Source organism: Poecilia reticulata, linkage group LG15 (assembly GCF_000633615.1).
Source record: "Poecilia reticulata strain Guanapo linkage group LG15, Guppy_female_1.0+MT, whole genome shotgun sequence".
NCBI classification, from domain to species: Eukaryota; Metazoa; Chordata; class Actinopteri; order Cyprinodontiformes; family Poeciliidae; genus Poecilia; species Poecilia reticulata.
This window is the reverse complement of record NC_024345.1, coordinates 14,890,979-14,913,208: the sequence shown is the minus strand read 5'-3', so window position 1 is coordinate 14,913,208 and position 22,230 is coordinate 14,890,979. Positions and strand designations below refer to the sequence as shown.

Below are 22,230 nucleotides of genomic sequence, written 5' to 3'. Positions count from 1 at the left end.
GACATAACCCTATGTGTAATGTGCAATTCTGCATGTAGAATGAACTCTGTTTTTGATCTGAAGAACTGAAATTAAATGGTATTCAATGATACTCCGATTTATGAAAGTGTCCCTGTGTAAACAATGCACTGAACAATTTTACTTTTTTGTTGCCAAAACAGCCTGGAGAACTTTTGGACCCTTCTGCCACAGATGCACGGGCACCTGTCTTGTTCTGACGCGGTCAGTTGTTCTTCAGGGTCAGCTGTTTACCCCGTATACTTTACACTGACTGGATACTTGAGGTTTCCAGCAAGCAGCCATAAACTACTGTCAGCCATGCCTCACCGTCGTCACCAATCTACACCTGTTTTGACCTCCTATAAAGGCTAAAACTGTGAGCATTTTACACTAATTGATCACGAAGGACGTTCATTCTCTCGCTCTGCTAATTTAAAAAAATGAAAACCCACTCCGTGGGTGAAAAGCCACAATCTCAGTAATTGGAAAAATAGGAGCACTATCCTTGATGAGAAATAAACGCAATGTTAACCCCTCCCCACCCCACCCCCCCATCCGCCAGCCGAATACTCGGGGCACTGTTGCGTTTGTGTGCGTGGGGAGACGATCATCATTTGATGTTTATAAAGCAAAGATATAACCCTTTAATTTATGACTGATCAATGCAGCCTCTTCTTTGCGACGTGCGTCACAGGCGTGCAATAAAGACGCAGAGGCGCAGTTTAGCAGCCAAAGCAGTGTAAGGGACCAGTTCAGCTCCTGGAACATTTATTTAATTTTTTCTTTTTAAAGAAGAAGAAGAAGAAGAAAAAAAACCCATCGTCGCGATCTCGCAGCTCCTCTGTCCGTCTTTATTATTAGCGCTTGGCTCCGCCCTCCTACCTGTAAATCCCCCCCCCCCGCTCTGCTCTCCTCTCCTCTCCTCTGGAGCGGATCTGACAGGCTCGCTCAGCTGGCCGCTCCGTGCCAGGGCTGCAGGGGGACCGAATGGAGGCAGCAGCGACATCCACCCGAGCGGCGCGCCAGTCCTCTCCTTAACGCAGAACCGACAACCTAAACCGCCTGTTTGAATATGTAGTCTTCTGACCTGCGTTTATCTTGTTTTCCCCCCCCTTCCTCCCTCAACCTTAAGGACTGAATTACACGCAAAGCGTTTTTACAGCCAACTGAAGGAGAGTTCAAACCGATTCTTCACCCGCGCTGATCGACAGGATTCCTGAATGGAAGACGGCTAAGGAAGGAGCACAGCCGGGGACATTTTTTTAAAAAAATATATATATATTGTTTTTTTTATTTTTATTTATTTTTTTTAATCCTCTGCTGTTTGTGTGTCTGCATTATCAGGAGAAAAAACAAAAAAAAGCAACAGCAGCCTCGGCGGCTGCAAACGACGCCGTCCCTGTCACGGCATATGGCGTGAAAGAGGCAGAAAAGCCCCTCAGAATGAGAAGCGCCTAAGATTCGTCGTTATTATTGCGGATTTAAATGCCTCACTCCAAGGGGCCACCGAGGCGCTATTTTGGTCTGCTTTGCGTGCGCGGCGGCTCACACCGTCATTAATAATAAACAATTCTCTGGCATTAGAAACTATATATTTATGAAGATAATCTGGTGGGGCTGTCAAAATCTAGTGCAAAAATAAAGAGGGTTGGGGGGGGCTGTATATATATATATTTTTTCTTTCTTTCTGTTTTTTAAAGCAATATGGCTGGTGAGTGGGGCTGGGGACGCTGGCACAGGCTCTCCAAGGCTCCTCAATGCTAGCCGAGGCACATGGCACGGATCCCCATGGAAGCGACAGCTCTATGAGGACAAGCAGCATCGATAACAACAACAATCCGGACTCTTCGATCTTAATATCCAAGATGGAAGGCGTTGTCATCCCCTACACGTCTGAGGTGCCATGCGACGACTATGGACAGCGCATGTGGTGGGCATTCCTCGCCTCCTCCATGGTGACGTTTTTCGGGGGTCTCTTCATCATCCTGCTATGGAGGACCCTGAAGTATCTGTGGACCGTCTGCTGCCACTGCAACATAAAAAATAAGGTAATGGCTGGAAACTGTGTGAGCAATCGTGTACCACGCAGAAGCACTGATGCAACATGCTTGTGGGAGTCAGAATGGGATTGTTTTATTTATTTAATTTTTATTGTGGCGTTATTTTGGACGATATAAAGACACATGAGGCGCCTATTGCAGTTGTGAACACACCGTGGTTGTTGTTTTCCTCTGGCTGTTTACTCCCCACTCTGGCATGAAGGGGGTGATATTGCATGAGGGGTATGGGTGGAATAAGAGCAGAGGGATTCCTTCATTTTATTTTGCACTAGCAGAGGCGGCTCAAGGTTATAGGAACCCCTAGGGAGAATTACCTTATTTTTTTTTTTTGTCAGGGGTGGGGAGGTGTCGGGGTTTCCACCATTTTCACTTTTATACAGAGGTTTTCTCAGGTCAGAGGACATGTTGCTCAATGATCCATGCATGCTTTGAAGCTGGAAATGAAAAAGTAAAAAAATAAAAATAAAAATAAACCATATGACATAGAACCTGTTGTTTTTTGTCATAACAGAATACAAATTTTGCTCTTTCAGAGTTAAAAATAGAAAACACTTTTTCCTCTTTTTTTTTTAACACCTAAAATTATGCTAATGAACTATATGTTATGCAAAAAGCATTTGGCGATATGAGGTTACTTCTGTTTTTGTAATAACTTCCTAGAACTTTCAAGTCTCCTTTGAGATGTATTTATTTTTGCTGAGAGCAGGATTTATTGTTCAATCAATAATAACAAATGTTTTATTATTACGGTACATGTCTGTGAGTAATCGGGTCCAAGTGTCCTTTGTGAAATTTGACAAGGAAAATGTGGTTATTTACAGTTACACCAGTCAAACCTTGCGTGATTAAAATAAAAACAGAACGCGCGGTAAAAAAATGTCTGAAATCATTAGTAAGCTAATTTGTTACTAAATGCTAATTCCTTAACTATTATTTCTAAAGTACATCTGTGATGAGACCAAACTATTTTAAGTATTTTAACTATTTTATTTATTTATTTATTTTTGTCAACTTGTAAAATTAAAAGGCTGAATTCAAAAGGGATATTTTTATAGATATCAACTGGTTAATATAGCTAGTGTCACTGATTGTGTCCGCTAGTTGCGGACACAATTATTTATTTATTCATGCCATTTACACAACACACTCATTTTGAATACAACCCCATTTATGACAGGAGTGTAGAAAACATCTGATATTCTCATTAGGCTATTCTTGGTTGGCTGTTTTACATTCTGTTGTAATTGTAAAGATGCGTCATCACTTGTTTGAGGTCTGTGGTGGTAGTTGGTTGAAAAGCCTTTCAATTCACTTCTTTTTCAGTCCCCACTGTTGGTTGTTGTATTGGTGCAGACCGACTGACGTTAATATAATCAGATATTGGTTCCCGGTTTCCTGACAGTGCCCTGATAATAGCCACATTGCTCCAGTCACAGAAGTTGTGGTGGTTGCCGTACAAGAGGTATTTCCCCAATGCTTTCAATTTCTGTGTGCCAACTCCCCCTTTGATGCTTTTCACTTGGCTGGAATGCGTTTTTACCTTAAATGTCGGCATAGTGCTGAAGGTAAATTGTGTGAGCAGGAGTAATGTGGAAATAGGATAATAAGGCGGAATGCCTGTTATGCTGCCTGCTTGGGGTGGATGAATCATAGCTGATTCACATTTAGTTCATGTGTGACTCACACACTTGCGTGTAGTGAGAGTGGTCCCCCTGGATGGATCGAGGAGCTGTTGAATGGTGAGGGTGTAAAATGTGTATTTTAGAACAAAAAAAAGGAATGATTGATTAAATGAAGACTGATGGGGGGCAGTGGGGGGGTGATTTAAATTTTGTGTCCTTGTCGCATCCTGTCTGCGTCCTTCATGCTAGGTGTTCTTGACCTTTTTTTGTTTCTTTCTTTGAAATAATCAGGTTGGAGCATAAAGAGCATCTTTGTCAAACAATAATAAAAAAAAATATCACATTTTCTCCTAAATCTGGCTCAGTAGTAACTGATGCAATTCAGCATATTTTTGTCTTGGTTTGGTTTACAGGTTGTTTTAAGTTCTCTTTAATGCCCATATGTACTTTTACTACTGCTGGTTCTGCATGGTTTAAAATAACGTTCAGGTTTGATATCGTGTATTATTGTCATTATCCATCAGTCTGATTGAAGGAGGTACATTTCTGCATAATGTACTAAGTGTTTCAGTTTGCAAACCTGTTCTACAATTCTGTAGATGGTAACGTTGGACAAAGTTTTAGTCAACGAAAGGAGCAGAACATAATTTTTGTAAGTTTAAAAATAATTTGCTGCATTATTGCTGACAGGTTGTTGACCCGAGCAACTTTTCAGCAACCTTTACTATTCAAAGAAGGAAGAAAATAAAGAAATAAAGAGCCACAAATTCTGCATGACCCTCATAAAAAGGTCATATTTAAAGTTTGAAAAATATCCAGCATATAAAACTGGATATTTGTTTAAAAACATTAAAAAAAAAATCAAGATTATTTATATTTTTTGACGAAAGGTCTTTCTGCTGCAGAGATACAATGCAGGTATTTATTAAAACAAAGGAATTATTAAACTGTGTCTTCTTCAAATATTAAAAAACGCCTTTTATTTCTAATAAGAGGCTACAAAAGATGCACTTGGTCCTGGAGCTGCATTTTGCAACATACTTCTAAACTCATTGGAAGCCTTCACAGAAGAGTTGAACCTGTTATAACTGCACAGGGTGGACTCACTTCATGTTAAACCTCATGAATATATGAATATGAACAGGATGTCACTGAAGCTCACATGTCTCTGAGTAGACGAGTGAATATTTTCAGCAGTGTACCTACCATATTATAATATACACATTTCAGAAACAAATTTGCAACTGTCTTTTAATTTTGCCAAAGTGACATATTATAGGTTAATGCCACAAGATAAAAACAAACAGCAAGACATTCCTGGGTCCCAATCCCTGCTGGGGATCTTGCATGTTTGAGTTCTCTCCAGGTAACTCTGAGTTGGCTCCTCTAAGTGACCCCTAGGTATGAGTGTGTGCGTATGCATAGTTGTTTGCCCTGTGAGTCTTGGTGTTGCCCAGTAATGAACTGGTGACCCAGTCAGAGTGCAGTCAGTCAGAGTCAGAGTGACTCCTTTAGATTTGCACCAGTCTCCCCATGACTCTGCAGGGATGACCGGATGTATCCAGTGAATAGGTGGATGAACAAACGCATTACTCAAACCACAGTGGCATCTGTTAACTGAGGCTTTCACGATGAGTCCACCAAGGTATCTGCAGTGCTGAACAAAACATTAGCAAATATTTATATCTCAGCTTTCCTTTACACCATAAAACTAGCTCTGCACTGTGTACTAGTCACTTCTTGACTGTCCTCTCCCTGTCTTGTTGCTACACTCTTGGACGTCGTCGTCAAAAACTGCATTAAACCATGTCACCCTTCAGACCTTTCACTATTTCGCTCGTAACGTGATGAAAACGAGCCATGCAGATATAATTAGGGATCCATCTTGTGGCTGCTGGTGGGTATCTGGTCGTCTCTTCTCTCTAGGAAATGAAGAGAAACTGTTAAAAAAAAAACAACCGATTGTTCCTGTTGGTTCCCCGCCCCCCTGTGTGTGTTTGTAGGGAAGGCAGAGTCATCCTGTTAGGTGACTTTGGAAGGCTTGACACTTGGCTACAGCGGGAAAAGGCTTGTTAGGAGCATTAAGACGGGTGAAACTGGATCCCTGTTCAGCTGACTGGTGCAGCCGGTGAAGTTGGCAAGTGTCTCATACAGGATGCATAGTTGGCCTTGGGCCGTGACCGCCTCTCTGCGCCGTTACTGGGAACCTGGAATCAGAAGCGAGGAAATGGAGGTGGGAGCTCCGAGGGAGAGAGAGGGGAGATGTGGAAACGGCGGGTGAGAGGACGATGAAAGGTTTTCAGAGCAGTGTCCCCTGCCTGGATTCAAGTCAATGACACACAGCTGCTTCCTAGTTCTTTTATAATGGCCTTCATCTCTATTAGGATTATAAGCACATGGCGGAGCGATCATGCAGAAAGAAGGAAAGGTTGTTGCAAAGTGAAATGTGCTTTTAGTTCTTGGAATCGGGACAGTTTAACCTCTGAGAATAAAACTTAAAAGGTGCTACCATCTTATTACTGCAACGCTAAGTGCTGTAGGAGAAATTGATGATGAAATGTATTCCAACTCTATGTAAAACTAAACTGTTTTATTACAGAAAGAGACAAGGGAAGGCGGGAAAAGACTGATTTAAAGCAATAGGTGCACCTAGAGTGATTATAAAATAAAAATCCCCACAAGAAAAATCAAGTGAGTGAGTGAGTTGTTTCACTACAGAGAGATGCTGGTTTAAACCACACATCAGCCACATGTGTAATCCGATTCACCGTTATTCCCCAGCCAGCGCTCATCCTCAGGTTTCCTGGGTAAGCTACAATATTGCAGCATCCACTCTGCAGCCAGAGACGACTTATTCTGAACCAACGCTGGAGGAAGTCATTCTGTAAACATTGTGTTAATAAATTGTAAATGAATATGATGGAGTTTATTTCCAGTCTTTATTACAATTCTCTCCTTTCTTGAGATTTGGAGATCCTCTCTGAATCCTGCTCCCTCTGTGAGTGTTTTTATGTGATGCCTCCTATTTGGATGGGAATTAACATAGAGACTCAGTTACAGTTTCCTCAAAGCCCCATTATGAGTGGCAACATCATGTTCTACCCATAAAGTGAATTGGGGGGGGAAAAAAACTGAAAAATTGCATATTATGCAACACACTAAAAGCAACATGCTAAAATGAATAATTTCTTAATGTTGCTTTTTACAATATATTAGCTGGAATGTAACATAACAGAGAAACTGGTTGTAAGATAACCAGGTGAATAAATTGATCACTTACTGTAGGGAAATTTGTGTTATGATTTGGGGAGCAAAATTAATTCTCAAAGATGACAATCCCCAAAACCACCAGAGATTTCCTCCAGAACCTTGGAGCGGAGATGATTGAATGTCCGCCCTGTTGTCTCTGCTGCCTCGGCCCTACTAAACACACGTGGAGTCAGATGAGATGTGCAACTTCTACCAGAGCGACTAATGCAACCACACCTGTCAATCTGCAACAAATGCTGGTTGAAGGGCAGAACGTCATCCTGCAGCTCATGAGCAGAAGGAGCATTTCAAGTTGTTATGGTTGTACTCTGTTCTCACACGCTACTAAAACCCCTGTTTATTAATTTAACAAACTGTTTAATTACCAAAATGTCTTGTTTCTTCAAATTGCGTTTTTTCTTTTTCCATTACAACTGATGACGCCAAACAAGAGCCAATAGCAGAATAGTCAGTTTAGCATTGCAATTTTTTTCATTGGCTCTACCCACTCAATACACAAATACATTTTTATTAGAAGTGTGGCTCTATTTAAAAGGGACTTAAACTTCCTGGCAATAAGAAGTGTTGCCAAGATGGATTGTTAAAACAAAGAAATGGCAGAGAAAATGCAGAATTGCTTGTTTTTGTACTACGTATAAGATTTTTTGCATGGTTCCATGTTGTATTATGAGTTTTTGGTTATAGTGGCTCTTAATCACGTTAACCAGACAGGAAAGAAGTTACAGAAGGACATGGGAAGACATTCAGCGAATTGTGCAGGATACATCTATGTCACAGAATAATGGCTATCTACGATCTGCCTATTTTGCTGCCGAGCCGTGCAGCTTCCACTTATCCCTTTATGAATTTGGCTTGAGTTTAAAGTTGATTTTGTATCCCCATAAACATCTTGATTTTTGGTGTTTTAAAATACTCTGCATCTGTGGCTTTGTAATATGAAGACTGGGTTTTCTGAGGCAACAGTGATCTGTTCACACTGAACCACAACAGTGTCAACTAGACCTAGACGTGGACAGACCACATATCTGCTGTATAAGTCAAAAAGGACATTTTCCATCCAAACACGGCTCTGGTTTCTCTTCAACCCCTTTGAGGGTGCATCACACAGTGTCTTTGTGCACTTAAGAGCCACCAGCTGCCAGAATTGTAAAGCAGTTTCTGTCCAAACAGAAGAGGAACCGTGATGGAGATGTGCTTTTGGCTGTGCCTGAACAGATTTACTTACTTTTTCAAATCTATTCAGGTTGACATGGTAATACTTGGATACGTTCTCTGCATATCACATTAAAGCAAACCAATTTTTTTTTGTTTCTTTTTTCCAGGACAATAATTTCTGCTGTTGTGAGGACTACAGGGATGCTCACTTGTTTCAAAAATCACAATTATTTAAATGTGGTGCAGACACAGTGTGAAAGAGAATGAGCAGATTTTCAAGACAGAGACAATTTTCTTGTTTCCCCCACTGCTTGCTCTTTGCATACACATTTGAGTCTTAGTTTCAGCATTTATAGTTCTTTGACTGAGATTTAACTTTAGGATCTGCTTAAATATTGTTGGTTTTTTTGTTGTAATATTAGGGATGCAGATGTTGAGGAAAAAAACAACTTTGATTTATGTCCTACTCTTGGTTTCTCATGGTTAATGTAGTAATTTTGGAAATGTAAACTTGGGTAGTAAGTACCGATTATACGCAGTGTGGGTTTTAGAATTTAAGTTTGCTCACTGATTGCATACATTGGGCATCTAGGCTCCATTTTTCTCTCTTCTTGTGTGAGCTAGTGGTTTAGAAGTCTACCTCATGGTTGTTTCTAATGAAATACAGCAGCCTTGGTGATCTTTAAATCATCTCTGGGCATTTTCCATAAAGGAAGATTGTTATTGATTTCTATACTCTAAGGCAGGGATGTCAAAGTCAAATACACAGAGGGCCAAAAAAACAAATTTGCTACAAGCCGAGGGCCGGACTGGTTTAATGTTTATTAAAACATATTGAAATGATTGCACATAGCCTATTGAACCAAGACCTAACACAGTGTATATTATTTAACGATTAAATGAATAAAGCAATATTTTGTTATGGCTCTGTCAGTAACTTCAAGGGAAAACATTTTTCAAGAGGCAAACAGCAACAAATTTAATTGTTTTTAAAAACAAAATATGTTTCTTAATATCAAGATAAATGCATAAATCAAGGTGCATGCATTATAAACTGAAAATGCATTACTGTGCTGCTCTATGATCCTACCGATCACTGCTTTCAAATAGTAAAGTAAAAAAATAAATCAAATCAGTTGTATTCTTTCTCATGGCTCTTATCTGCAATTTTACCTGAATCCATTCAACTGAAAAATAAATACAATAAAATAAATACAATAAAATACAAAAATATATGGCACACAGACAAAACAATTCTTCATTCAAAGAAAAATCACGTCTTGTAGAAACAAATGTAAAAATTTAACTGAAACTTATAAACTGAAAATACGTTACTGCTCTGTGATGCTCACTTGTCTGAGGCTGAGCCTGATACTTGGAGGTGTCTCATCTTTTGTACAAGTTCATCAATGTTCGGGGTGAGGCTCTGAGCTGATGAATAATGAAGCCGTTTGGGTGCGCTGTAGTCACTTCGCGGGCTACCGTTGCATTATGGGAAATGTAGTGTTTGCGGGCAAAACACGAGCGGGCGGCTCTGGCTTGCGGGCCGGTTCTCATAGTAATTAAATATCATTCAGGGGGCCATAGATAATTGATTTGCGGGCCTGATGTGGCCCGCGGGCCTTGACTTTGACATATGTGCTCTAAGGCCTGGCTTACGTTGCAGTGAAATTAATCAAACCCAGCCCAGCGTTTGCTACATTTGTGGTTCTCGGTGTAGCCTGATCATAGCTGAATGTATGGCCTGGGTCTTCAGTATATTAACCCCTCAAGTAAAACGGACAATGGAAGGAGAGAGGAGACATTGTGAGTCTGTGTGTTCCCTTATGCTTGGCACCAGACCAGCTGAACTTTGGCAGAGCAGCGCGCTCCCCTCCACCGTCAGCTGTCCCTCTCACTAACCACACCCTGACTTGGCCCAGCTCACCCACTTCATCCCACATGAGTTTTTCGAATTCCAGATGTAATTGAAGAAATTAAATGCTAATCCTATTAGGGCACTGCTATAACTAAAACTTGCGATTGCATTTACATGTATGGGTCTGAATAGGTGGATTACTACAGTGCCTCCCAAAAGCTTGCATGCCTTTTGAGATTTCTCTCCCCCAGCCAATGCCCACGAAATATGGCAAGACTTGAAAATGAATGTCATTCAGTTTAGCTGAAACATTGAACCTTACGGAGGTCGGATTGAAAACAATCATTTTGCATGAGTTTAAAATTGCTCCCTGAGCTGCGACACAAACACTGAAACGTTGTTATTGTGGTGCAATCTTCTCACTGTGACCCCGATGCTCAGTTGGATAATAGACGTGTTTCAGAGCTAGAGCTCAGAGGTTCAAGCTACTTATAAGGTTAAATTCAGACTAAATCCACATTCGTTCAGTGTCTTAAACATGGCTGAAATATCTTCTAAGCTTTCATTTTTAATCAAAATTCAACGTTAGCTGTTTAGCCGTAATGTCTACAATTGTAAGCTTATTGTTTTAAAAAAATAAAGCACACCCTTCCCAGACAGGTTGATATTTGACTAGTTTTTAAGCTACATAAGGAAAATATTTTTTCTGGAATAAGGATCAGCACAAACAAATTCTGTGAAGTAAAATCAAGATTTGTAATGCAAGGCGTGAAAGTAAATGCGTAAAATGCCAACAACAAAAACAGAGCATGCTTTTGTATGAACGGCTAAAAATACCATACCATGTTTAAATAACATTTGCGACAGCCTGCTGCTTAACAAGAGACTTATTTGAGTCCATCATTGTTGTCAAACCTCTGTTCTGTTCTTTCCATCTATTTTCTCCTAATCTCTGCCTTTAAATTCCAACCAGATGAAATAATAGACCCTAATCTTTTAGAATCACAGTGGATATAACAGGAGCTCCTCCAAACCTTTTAAATTCAGCACCTCTGATTGACTTTCTTTTCTCATACTCCTAATGTGGAATGTGTGACTCATGAGTTTTATTCAGCACTGATCCTCTTTTTTTTTTTTTCCTAGACCCTAATCCCTAATTTTCAGGGTGTGATCTGAATGCCATCTATGGGCGACTGCAGTGGGCCACGTTGATGCACGTTAATCTACAGACGAGCAGAACCTACTCTGTTTATCACATAAGTCACATCCCCGCCCTAACACTTCCCAAACTGTGCTCTCCTGCTGCTCGTCATGTTACGTCTTCCTCAGACACTGGCTGGACTTTTTAAAGGACAGCCCCGCCCGGGCATATATTCTGAGGTCAAAGGTTAAAGTGGGAACTGTAAACCTGGTTCCACCAAGGAGCTGAATGTTAGTGGCTTTCCCATCATGGGGATTTTGCCACAGCGTCTTATGCCAACAGATCCTTAGTGTGTTGGAGTGTCTTCTGCTGCAGGATGATTTGGTGTTTTATAGTTAAAAGTTAAGTAGCTTTACGCTTCAGCTGGTTTTGTCTTTTACTTGGCTCGGATCAGAATAAGACTTTGTACGTTTGCAAGTTGGGTGTGCTAATGCAAATTAAAATACATTTCCAGAAAGACCGCTTTACATTTCGGATGTTTCAGATAGTTAACAGAGAGTGTAGTTAATGTTAAAGTATGAGCATTTTGAAGTAACTATGAGCCTTAAAATGATGAGCTGTTACACAATATGCAAATCGTGCTTACCAATTGTAATCATTGCTATATTTAAAGTTCATTAACTAAAAGACTAAAAGTTAAACTGCAATGAATTTAAAACTTCATACAGGTATAGCACATATCCTATAAAATAATGAATTAAATACCGGTATGAAAATTGTATATGTATTATATAAATTTAAATTGTAAGGAATGATTTCCACATTTAATCATTTATTTGTGTATTTAAAATTTACTGACACATTTAGAAAGCTATTACTACATTTATATAGCTTTTTGTTGTATTCCCGTTTTGATGTACGTGACTTTGTAATCAGTTTATTGTTGGCCTTTGTGGGTTGAACTTTATTGATCTGTTGCCATGTTTTCAGCATGTGCACACATACAGTGAATTAGAGTTGGAATCGTGAAGTAATTGAATTAAAATCAAGTTTCTATTACACATTCTGGTTGTGAGTTTCAGCTTACCCATGGATGTGTGTTCAGTTGCATATTCCTAACCAATATCCAGATGAACTAGTACTAACAGCATCATAATCGGATACATTTGTGTTCGTGGTTAGAGCCCAATGTCAAGATTTAGCAGAAGTTGATAGATGCATGAATGAATGAATGAATGAATGTGTTGTAAGGTTTTGCTTAATTTAATTTAAAGTGTTTGTAAAGTTGACTGAAACGGCTTATGGAGGGCGACGTAATGAAAAACCAGTTTTCTGGTTTCCAGAAAACTGCATTAAAGTGTTTTGTGTTCTCAGTTATGGGTTTTTAAATACTCTTTTTACAGTTTTCTCTTCAACTCTGTGTCACATTATAATTCTGGCTTTTACAGAAAACATCCTGGCTTTTCATGCTGTGGCATGGTCTCTCAGCTCATGCGCTGCCCTCCAACTAATATTTAGTGGAGCTGATTATCAGGCAGAGCCAGACATCTCCTAGTCTCCTCTCCCACCCCCCTTACAGCTTTCTTCCAGTTCCCTTAACCCACCGCCCACCTTGAGAGATCAGCGCTGCTACACAGACATCAAAACGCAGCTAACGGTTTAATTGAAGCTTTGAGATGTGTGCAGCGATGCACACAGAGTGTGTGTAGAGGACACGGCAGTGACCTTCAGTGATCCCCAGCAGAGGCAATATTTCTGGTTTTTATTTGAGACCCAAAATTCTCTCTTGGCAACTTTTGTGAAAATAAAATCTTTGTGGGTGAGCAAATAAAACGGCAAAAAAAACAAAAACAACCTGTGTTATTAGGGAGGGTTCTGAATGTGTTAAAATTACATGTCAGCGCCACAACCGCCGCCATCAGCAACTGGTCCCAATTAACCTCAGAGGGGGCCAGACTAATATGGAAATTGTCATTCTCCTAGTGGGCTAAAAGCAGGCTCAGGTTTCGCTGGCCCTCGTAGCATGCATGCTACAATGCTAGTACCGCGGCTCGTGCGGCAGCATTCCAGTCGGTGCATGAAATGGGACGTTAGAGAGCGAAAAACAAAAAGTCTAAATGACAACAAAAGATGAACATTATCGAGGCTTATTTAGGTTACCTTATGGCTTCTTCTGAGTTTTTCAGGGTGGCTGCACAAAATGAATAGCCCTCCTGTCAATTACTGCCTTGTTTTTGATGCTCGCAAAAGTGAAATCCCAGAAGGCCTAACCCGCCTCAGGTTTCCCCCCCACTGCCCGGCACAGTTCTGAATGCTGTGAAATGGATCTCGACGCGAACAAAGCGAGAAGGAGGGTTTTCTGAGCAGCACGAGCGTTGTAAAACGATGCTTCTGCAGCTGAGCTTCCAATGACAACATGTGTAGACATGATTTTTACAGAATGATGCACAGACAGTATGGGTTCATTGCTGGACGCCTCATTAAAGATGGATAACGGTGCCAAGCCGCCATGCGGCTCTGAGGCAGACTATACAACTCGGTTAAAATATCCTTTTGTAACTGATTCATAGTGGAGGGTTAGGCGAGATTTCCACTTTGGAAAATATTTATCTGCAATGTTACTTGTATGTCAATGCATAATATCGGTGTTTGTTGTGGACTATTTGGAGTCCCGGCAATATTGTGTATTTTTAGTTTTTTCTGTTCTTGTTTTTTTTTTTTTTTGTTGGGTATAGATTTTGTAGACTCTACTGCAAATGAATTGTCCCTCAGGGACAATAAAGTATTTCAATACAATTATAAGATCAAAAGCAAAACAGACTGCATGACTGCACACATCTTGGAGTAGCTGGTCAATGTGCTTTTGTAATATATATTTTGAACTCATGCACACAAATAATCTGCACAATGATAAAACAAGCTGTTAGGAGTTTAACCAATAAAAGAAGTGTAATCATTAGTCTTTTTATGCATGTATGCATTAGTGATTAATTTTGTACATTATGTGCAAAATTCCAACAATTTAAAAATAATAATTTCTCATAGTTTAAAGTCCAAATTAATTATGTTAATAAATGTTTTACATTTAATTAAACACTCTATCTTACTGTCAGTTTGTTTTTGAGAGCTTCACAATCAATAACTCGTAACCAAAAGGATTAAAGTATGCATTTAAATTTCTTTAATCAAAAGTTGTCTTCCATACTAAGTAAAGGATACATTTTCAGAGTCGAAGTCATTGGGGCAGTAAAATCAAGTTTATTAGATCCAATCTATTCCAGCATTGATGACAGGCGAATCCTTTAACAAAAGCTGTGTCAGGTTGGGTGGTGGTTGAGGTGAGGAGAGGACGCTGAGACCCAGGTAAGATGATGAATATGATGGTTTTAATGAATAATAAAGCTCAAAAACAGTCCAGGAACAGGCAGCACGGCAGACAGACAAGCACACAGCTAATGTGTGCTTGTCTGTCTGAAAACAAAGACTGAATAACTGGAGCTGACGCCGACACAGGACTTAACCAGTACTACTAGGATGACGGACGGACAGACAGACCCAGACGGCAAACGCTTGACAACAGACAAGGACCCGACGAAGAACACAGACAACAGGTGAGACTAAATACACACGGGGTAATCAAGGGAACGAGACACACCTGGGAGACAATCAACAGGGAAGAAACCCCCCCCCACTAAAAATAAACACACAAAACCACGATCATGACAAGCTGCTTGGATATAAACATAATGTTTGTTTGCGTTGTTTTAGTAGTTTTAGGTATTATACCCAGCATTGCGGGTGATCATATGGAGGTGGCTTGACTCTGTGTTGTCATTGTTTGTCAAAGAAATGCATCTAATTATAGTTACTACTGCATGCTCAGTAATTACGAGGCTGACGCTTCTGATTCTCCTCCTTGGATGCTAAAGTGTCCCTCAGGGAAACACTTGAGCTAAAATGTCTCCCAGTTCTTGTGTAGCAGCTCTGTTAATGATTAAATAAAGTGCAACTTCTTTGTCTGTTAAAGGAGAGAACGCAACTAATCCTGACAAATGTTATCCACGGTTTTCTGTACCTGCTTTGTACGTTTCTGGATTGTTTGCGGTCCTTCCTGTAATGTGCGGTCCAACTCTAATGTTCACCAGGGGAGCAGCAGGGATTAGCTGATGTATTCAGATGGTGTAACTCTATCTATCAGCAGTCCTCATCTAGTGTTGTGGAATTCGTTGGCTGCAGTGTCACACAGCCGTTGTACTCCATCGCAGTGTTTTGGCAGCATCTCGCGTTTACGTGGCCACCAGCCCCAGGTATTCACTGTAAGCGGAAGAATTTTCAGCACCACGGAGAGCTCTGGAGAGGGAGACTGAGAAAAGTTTCTCCCTCAAATCCGTGACTGCTGATGTCTGTACTGTAATGTATGCTAAGAAGCATCTTTCTTTGTTTTAAGTTTTTTTTTTTTTCCTCTTCGTTTGAGAGTGGTCAGACAGGAAAACTGGTTGTGAGAGCTGGGGAAGACATTCGGCAAAGGTCACACCCATAACGGCCGTGTTGAGGACTAAGGCCTCCGCATATGGGTCACACGCTTAACCCCTGTGGCAACACCACCAAGAATAAGATTTCTTAGTCATCTTTTTGACTAAGAAGAAGCTTTCTTAGTCAAAAATTAAACTGAACAAAACCAGATTGTGATATTTTTTTGTTTTTAAAACTGCACAGAGAGCCAAGTACTTGCTAAATGTGGGCAAACTTGAGTCTAAGCAGGTTTTTAGTATTCAGACATAGGTAGAACTACTTCTAAGATGGTTTCAACCAGAAAATGTCATAGGGATTTAATAAGGTATGTGTGCATTTAGGAGAAACCCCTTCCCAAATTTTTTTTATAAAAATGACAGAACAAATTGCTGTTTGTGTTACACAAATTGCATTTAAAAAAACATCTAATCTGCTATGCGTTTGATGGAGGCAGTAGAAGGATGGTAGTAGATTACTCCTCTTTGGCATTAAAGCAAAAAAAAAAAAAAAAAACGTGAGTAGGCCAATGTGTTTACAGACTGGAAAAGTGACTTTTTGTTTTAAATGCATTCAATAATAAGCATTTTTGTTCTGATTTGGCCTGCCCATCATTGCTCTGAGTGATTCGAAAGAAAATATGCTGATAATGGGGTAACTGATTAATATCACAGTAACTTGAATTTATTGAGTCTTACAGAAAAACATAATGTGAAATAAAAGGCTTATAGAACAAATGATTAAATTAACTGAAGCTGCTCTGCTGGGTATGTTTAACCTCTGGGTTTTGACATCCGTTTACAGGCTTTCCTTAAATCAAAAGGTATTTAGTTTTTTTTGTACAAAACTTTCAAAATCTTGCTTGGCATGAGGAACCGTAGTTAAATTCTTGGATGCTTGACAAGTGAAAGGATTTACAGTTTACCATGAATGCAGGGCAAAAAGAGAAGTTATCCTTTTGGGAACATGTACTCAGCAAATTTAACAGAGATCTGCTTATTAGATCATGCATATTACGTGAAATTAAGTGCAGAGCTGACATTTTGCCTAAGGGGTGAAACCAGGAGGCAGCTTATGAGTGTTTGGAATTGACACATTTCATACTTTTTGGGGGCATATTTCCACAAAAATAATATTATGGATAACTCATAGAACTTAAAGAAAACTCCCTCCGTTATGAAAAACAGAGACATTTCCAGGTGAAAGGAAGATTGCAAAATCTAAAATCAGCAATCAGAGGGCATTCCCTCAGTTGTTTAACCCATTAACTAATAATTATCTAAATATTCCCCACACACGTCTGTTACATTTAGGAATGAAAATGTGGATGCTAATTGGTATTACAAGGTAGTTATTAATGACTGGAATAGTTCACTTTTGTGTAACAAATACAATTTGTGATTTGCTATAAGCATTTATATATGTAGCACAGTTTCGTATGCATTAAATAAGTCAGGTTAATAATGGATATTTTAGGAAATACTGGAGGCTATTCACAGTCAAATTTTACATAATTTGTAGCTTCGGGAAATAATCACTGCTCTGCTTCATAAATAATAGCTAAATAGATACAACCTAGAATTGTTGAAAGTATAAAGAGAACATTATGATTTTTTTTTTAATGTCAGTGCTCAGGAGTCCAGCATGATTTAAGTCTACTGTAAATATGTTCTGCAGTTTACTGTGATTGGACAGACTGGAGCTGGAATGGAGTTGAGCATCTCAGGTGCTGAACATGTTTTAAATGTCTCTATGAGGTTTGATCTAAATGGCTGTGTTTTCATAAAGGTTTTGTAGGACGTGGTGAAATAAAAGTGTTATGCTGGTGTGTTGAATCAGGAACACGCCTAACATATAGAGGGCACAGGCCATCAGGTACTGTACTCTGTTTTAGGTCTGCATTATAAGTTTCTTCTCCGATCGCAACTTGGTATAATTCAATTCTTAAAAACAGTGCTCTTTAACATTTTCAGGGGAGAATAATAAAAGCTCAAACAAGTAGCAACTCTATAAAATAGGTATCACCACGTTAGACCTAAGATAACGCGTGTCGCTGCATTTCAAGTCAAATATCAAAAATACTGAAAAATCTCCTAATCCCAGGAGGAAGCAGCTCCAGTGGGTTGACGTATTTGCAGCAAAATGACACCAACATTCTGAGATCTTTGGTGGGCGTGAGATTGATGAGAACCGTTCAGACTTTCAGAGGTTTTCTTTTTTCTCTGAAGTCGGATGTTTGTTGTTCTACAAAATGGTGCCTAGAAGTTGGCTTGCTAGGGTTTATTCATCTCACATTTATATTTGAATTTAAAAACAGTTGTAGTGCTTATAATAATAATAATTAAAAAAAAACTAGAACTGTTGTATGTCAAATTTCCCAATATGACATACGACTGCATTAATGGGAGGAATTGAAGAAGTTGGTTCATATCATCGTTCTCTAATGAATTTGCAGTCTAACTTGATTGATGGGGTGGAATACACTTTAGACGTTATTGCTTCTATACATTAATAAAGTTCTGGTTAAGTAAATGATTGCAGTGATCAGTCCTTATGGATTCATGCTAATACTCTCTCTGGGTGTGTCTGCATGGTGTTGCTGCCCCCTGCTCTAATCTCTATGCAGGAGGCAATTAAGATTCACAGTCTATCTGTCTCAAGTGAACGTGAGCAACGAGAACTCTGGTGAATTATCAGAGCCGCAGTGTAAGCAGCCTGCTTCATTTGTTCCATATATTGCCCGTGTAGCTTTTATTTTTTTCCCCTCTGTTTTTGCACACGTTTATTTATTTATTTTTAAAATCTTTTATTCTGTCCTAAAACTATTTTACTCCACCATTGACCTTCATGTCGCCATCTTGTTTACCCAAAAGGAGTGATTTTTGAGTGCTGGACGAAACTGGTTTGTGCCGCGAAGCTTTCATTCTGCGATCCGTCTTCTCTCCTCTGGGAAATAAACTCAAGGGGATGCTGTTAAAAACCCGTAATCGACTTGACCTCACCGGTTGTCTGAAGCCTAACAAGAAAAGGGTGAAGGAGAGAGGAGGATGGATGGCAAGAAGTGATTAAACGCCAAGTATTCATGAGCACATGGGGTTTGTCTTCATGGTGATTTTGCTCCAGGTTGCAGACCTCTGCTCAGAGATGTGACCAGAAGGAACTCTCTCAGAAATGGCCGGGGTCAAAGTTGACAAGGATTGCTGGGGAGAATTAGCCGTTGCACATTCTCGCGTGACAGTGCGGTGAACAGAAGAGACGGATGAAGGCATTTGAAGTGAAACCTGGTTTTGTAAGCTCTGCTGCGGCTCTGTCCTGTTTCTGCAGGACCAGGCTCGGCCTGCCAGCGCCGCTGCTCTGTAATTACTTCACAACACACGTTCTGGCCATCACGGCCACGCTCCCTGTCAATCAGAGCATCTCGTTCCTGGCGAGGTGTTAGAAATACAAGGTTTATCTGATTTTAAAAATGCATGCTAGGCAATAAGAACAAAGACACTTGAGTCTGGAAATACAGCTCCAAGTTATAAATAGATAAAGAGGATCTGTCTTAGCCTCGCTCGGGCTCCCAGAGTCATCTCTACACTCTGTTCAAACACCTAAAGGACTTTTTTTTCTTTCTTTTTTTGTTGAACTGCTTCAAATAATAATGGGCGGGAGGGGAAAAGAAAAAACCCAAAAAACCTTTTGATCAGACAAATAATTAAATGAACCTTGACGTTTTGAAAATATCACTTTCTGTTTTTTTTTTGGGGGGGGGACACATTTTAAGAAGAATGAAACACAGAAGCAAGAGGAAGCCAGCATGTAAAATGGCAGCGGCCGTGATATGTAGAGATTGTGATGCATAATGTGATTTACTGCTTTCTCAAGGTCTGCTTCAGTCCTGCTGTTTCTCCTCACACACACACACGCGCACACACATGCATGCAGACTATTAGCAGCATTAGGAGTCTGACATTTAAGTCGGCGCACGCCACATGGGCGGTGGTTTGCTTCACTGTGCAACTGCTTTGTCACAGCGCTTAGACGTAGTAGCTGCTAAGAAAGACACATAAATAAGTTCCTTACATTTTTACATTTGCTCCTCTCATATTTGGGCATTGAATAAGAAGTAACCGCAAACCGTAGCCACCTTGAAGAATAGAAATATGTGTTGAAAATCACCGTTTGAAGGGGCTTGTCCTCTTAGCCAGTTCAGTTAACTATGCAGAAACCAGTGCAAATGCTGGGAAGAGTTGTTTTACCATAAGGGTTATTAATAAAGCAAAAACAAGATATTTTCATGAGGAAAAAAATACTAACCTAAAATAGTAACAATATGTCAATATTTAAAATGATCTACATGTTATCTAACGTTACTTATCTCACTAGCTTAATCTTGCATGACGCTTCACAAGTAAGAGTGTATATTCACGCATACACTGTGTCACTTATACTGTATATAGTGTTACGTATTGTCAGTTTGAATTACACTAGTAGTGAAGTATGGCAGTTCCTCTAGCTTGTAGGCAGCTTTCTGCTGTAAAGCCTGACCTACTTCTGAACTCCTGGAGGCCTGTGACCTCCTCACGACCAGTTCATATCCGAACAGGGGTCACTAATTGTGATGCTGCGAAAAATGGTAGCCTGCAGTGCGAGCGATCTTATTCTGGAGGAGCCAATAGTGAAACTGCCTTCATCTGGGGCTGTTTAGAGCACAAGTGCTCCTATGACGGTGATTATTGTATATAATCATTGATGATGTGTGGGATATAATCAATGGCGTGTTGTTTTGTTTGCTGCTTGGACACAGATTTTTCAGCTTCATTATTGATGGAGGGGATCCTTAGTTGGGTTCTCTACCTTGATGCTGTTTTTCTCAATCAATAACAAGACCTTAAGATCTAATTAACACTCTACAAAGGAAGCATGCACTGCACTCTTAGTCACCAACAATATTTACTGTTGCTTTCTACTGTATTTTAATTACAGTAGAATGCCATTAAAATACTCTTGTCATAATATAAGGAAAGAGAGCAATGACTTCCAGGATTGCCTTTTTTTTCTGTCTTTTGGATTTTTCCTCCCCTCCAGGCTGACACTGCCAAAAAAAAAAAAAATCTCTGGGAACCCTGTAAACACACCATGTGGTTTTCCCCTGGAACTACACAGCAAAACTTGGCCCTCATCCAGCTGTAACAGTAATCGACAGCTGTAGGGCATCAGTGTGCTCTGATTAGCAAGAAAACTAAATACCCTGTGTGTTCCTGTAAACCTCACACACAATTTGTTCGCTCTTCAAAGTTTATATTGGATGAAATGTAAAAAAAAAAAAAAAAAAAAAAAGGTGGCCCAATATGAGCTTAAGATGCTTCTTTGTCATTTTTTAATGTATTTTTTATTGCACTGTATGCTGTTTATGATAAGATGCAAGATGCTTTCGGCTAAGCTTTTCCAGCAATTTGGCATCAAAGTATATGCAATTGAATTTCCTGTTAAGCTCAAAGACAAAAGGTAAATAATGCTTTTGGTAGCATTTAAAGATTATATATCCATTGTGAATATTTGTGTGCTGGCACTGAGGTAAAACCGATGGTGCTTAGTTTTATTTTTGCCGTGTTTTTTCAGTCATATTGAAGTCTTGTTCCTTTGTCATTGTTCAGCATGGTTTAAAATAGACGGGGGCATTTGGAGGCAGCTTAACTGCAACATACTGCACATGACTGAATTAGAGTGCTGTCATTGGGTCCATTATTTGGATATTTTCCATCGCCATGTTGGTTTACAACGAGTCTCACATTACACTACTTTTTCTTTTTTTTGTTTTTTTTAACCATGTAGTTCTCATCAATCTGCCCTTACAATGTCATCAATAATGCTAAAGGCAAAGTAAATATTTCAAGGGATGCATTTAAAACTGTCAAAGTGAAGAGAGAGATCTGGCATAAGAGGATCAGTGATGGGTGTAGGATATCCAGCTTTAACAAGATTTACGTAGCTCAAAATAAACACTTTACATCTGCTGGTAATCTCTTTTGTGAAACTCATATGTAGGACTTATTCTGTCTTTTTCTGAGCCTGATATCCAGCTAATTTCACACCTCTTTGTACAGTACGTAACAGCTGTTACCTTCTGGTGACACGAGAAATGCATTAGATTGACGTGGATCAACTTGAACCCTTTGTTTCAAAGCTATTGGCAAGCTGGTAGTCATCTGTGCCACCTTTTTGTTTTAACTGGTGCGTTTCTAAGCCTTTAACGGCTCCTTTTCACCCCTTCTCATAAAAGTCGCAGAGCTTTTTAAACAGGTCGGCTTTTAAAGTACCAGGTGAAGCCAACATAGTGGAATCTCAGAATATTTTATTCTGAGGTAAAGTAAGGTAATTTTATTTATATAGCACATTTTCAGCAACAAAGCAATTCAAAGTGCTGAGGATACCCATATCGCTGTCACATCTTATTAAAATCACACTACTGCAGCATTATGAGGAAAGAAACACCAGCAGCGTTTTTATTGATCTTTCCGTGGTTTTCGATTGGGACGGCAGTTTGAAATGTTTATGTAAACTAGTGTAAATGATTGTCTAGTGTCTGTGAAGGATCAGGCCTCAGGTTCTCCTTTTCACATAACGTCT

The 22,230-nt window shown here is 39.7% G+C and overlaps 1 protein-coding gene across 43 annotated transcripts in view; it reads left to right on the top strand.

Annotated features, from left to right (window-relative positions):
* The first annotated feature begins 744 nt into the window (after window positions 1-744).
* kcnma1a (potassium large conductance calcium-activated channel, subfamily M, alpha member 1a) overlaps window positions 745-22,230 on the top strand; it is a 159,275-nt gene continuing 137,789 nt past the window's right edge. For 9 of the 43 annotated variants that reach the window (XM_017308927.1, XM_017308926.1, XM_017308928.1 and 6 more), the window contains exon 1: window positions 748-2,048. In XM_017308927.1, the coding sequence (XP_017164416.1) occupies window positions 1,758-2,048 (291 nt within the window). In that variant the 5' untranslated portion in view covers window positions 748-1,757. Of the gene's footprint in view, window positions 2,049-22,230 lie in introns of all 43 variants that reach the window. The other 34 variants (XM_017308933.1, XM_017308930.1, XM_017308929.1 and 31 more) reach the window with 7 other exon arrangements.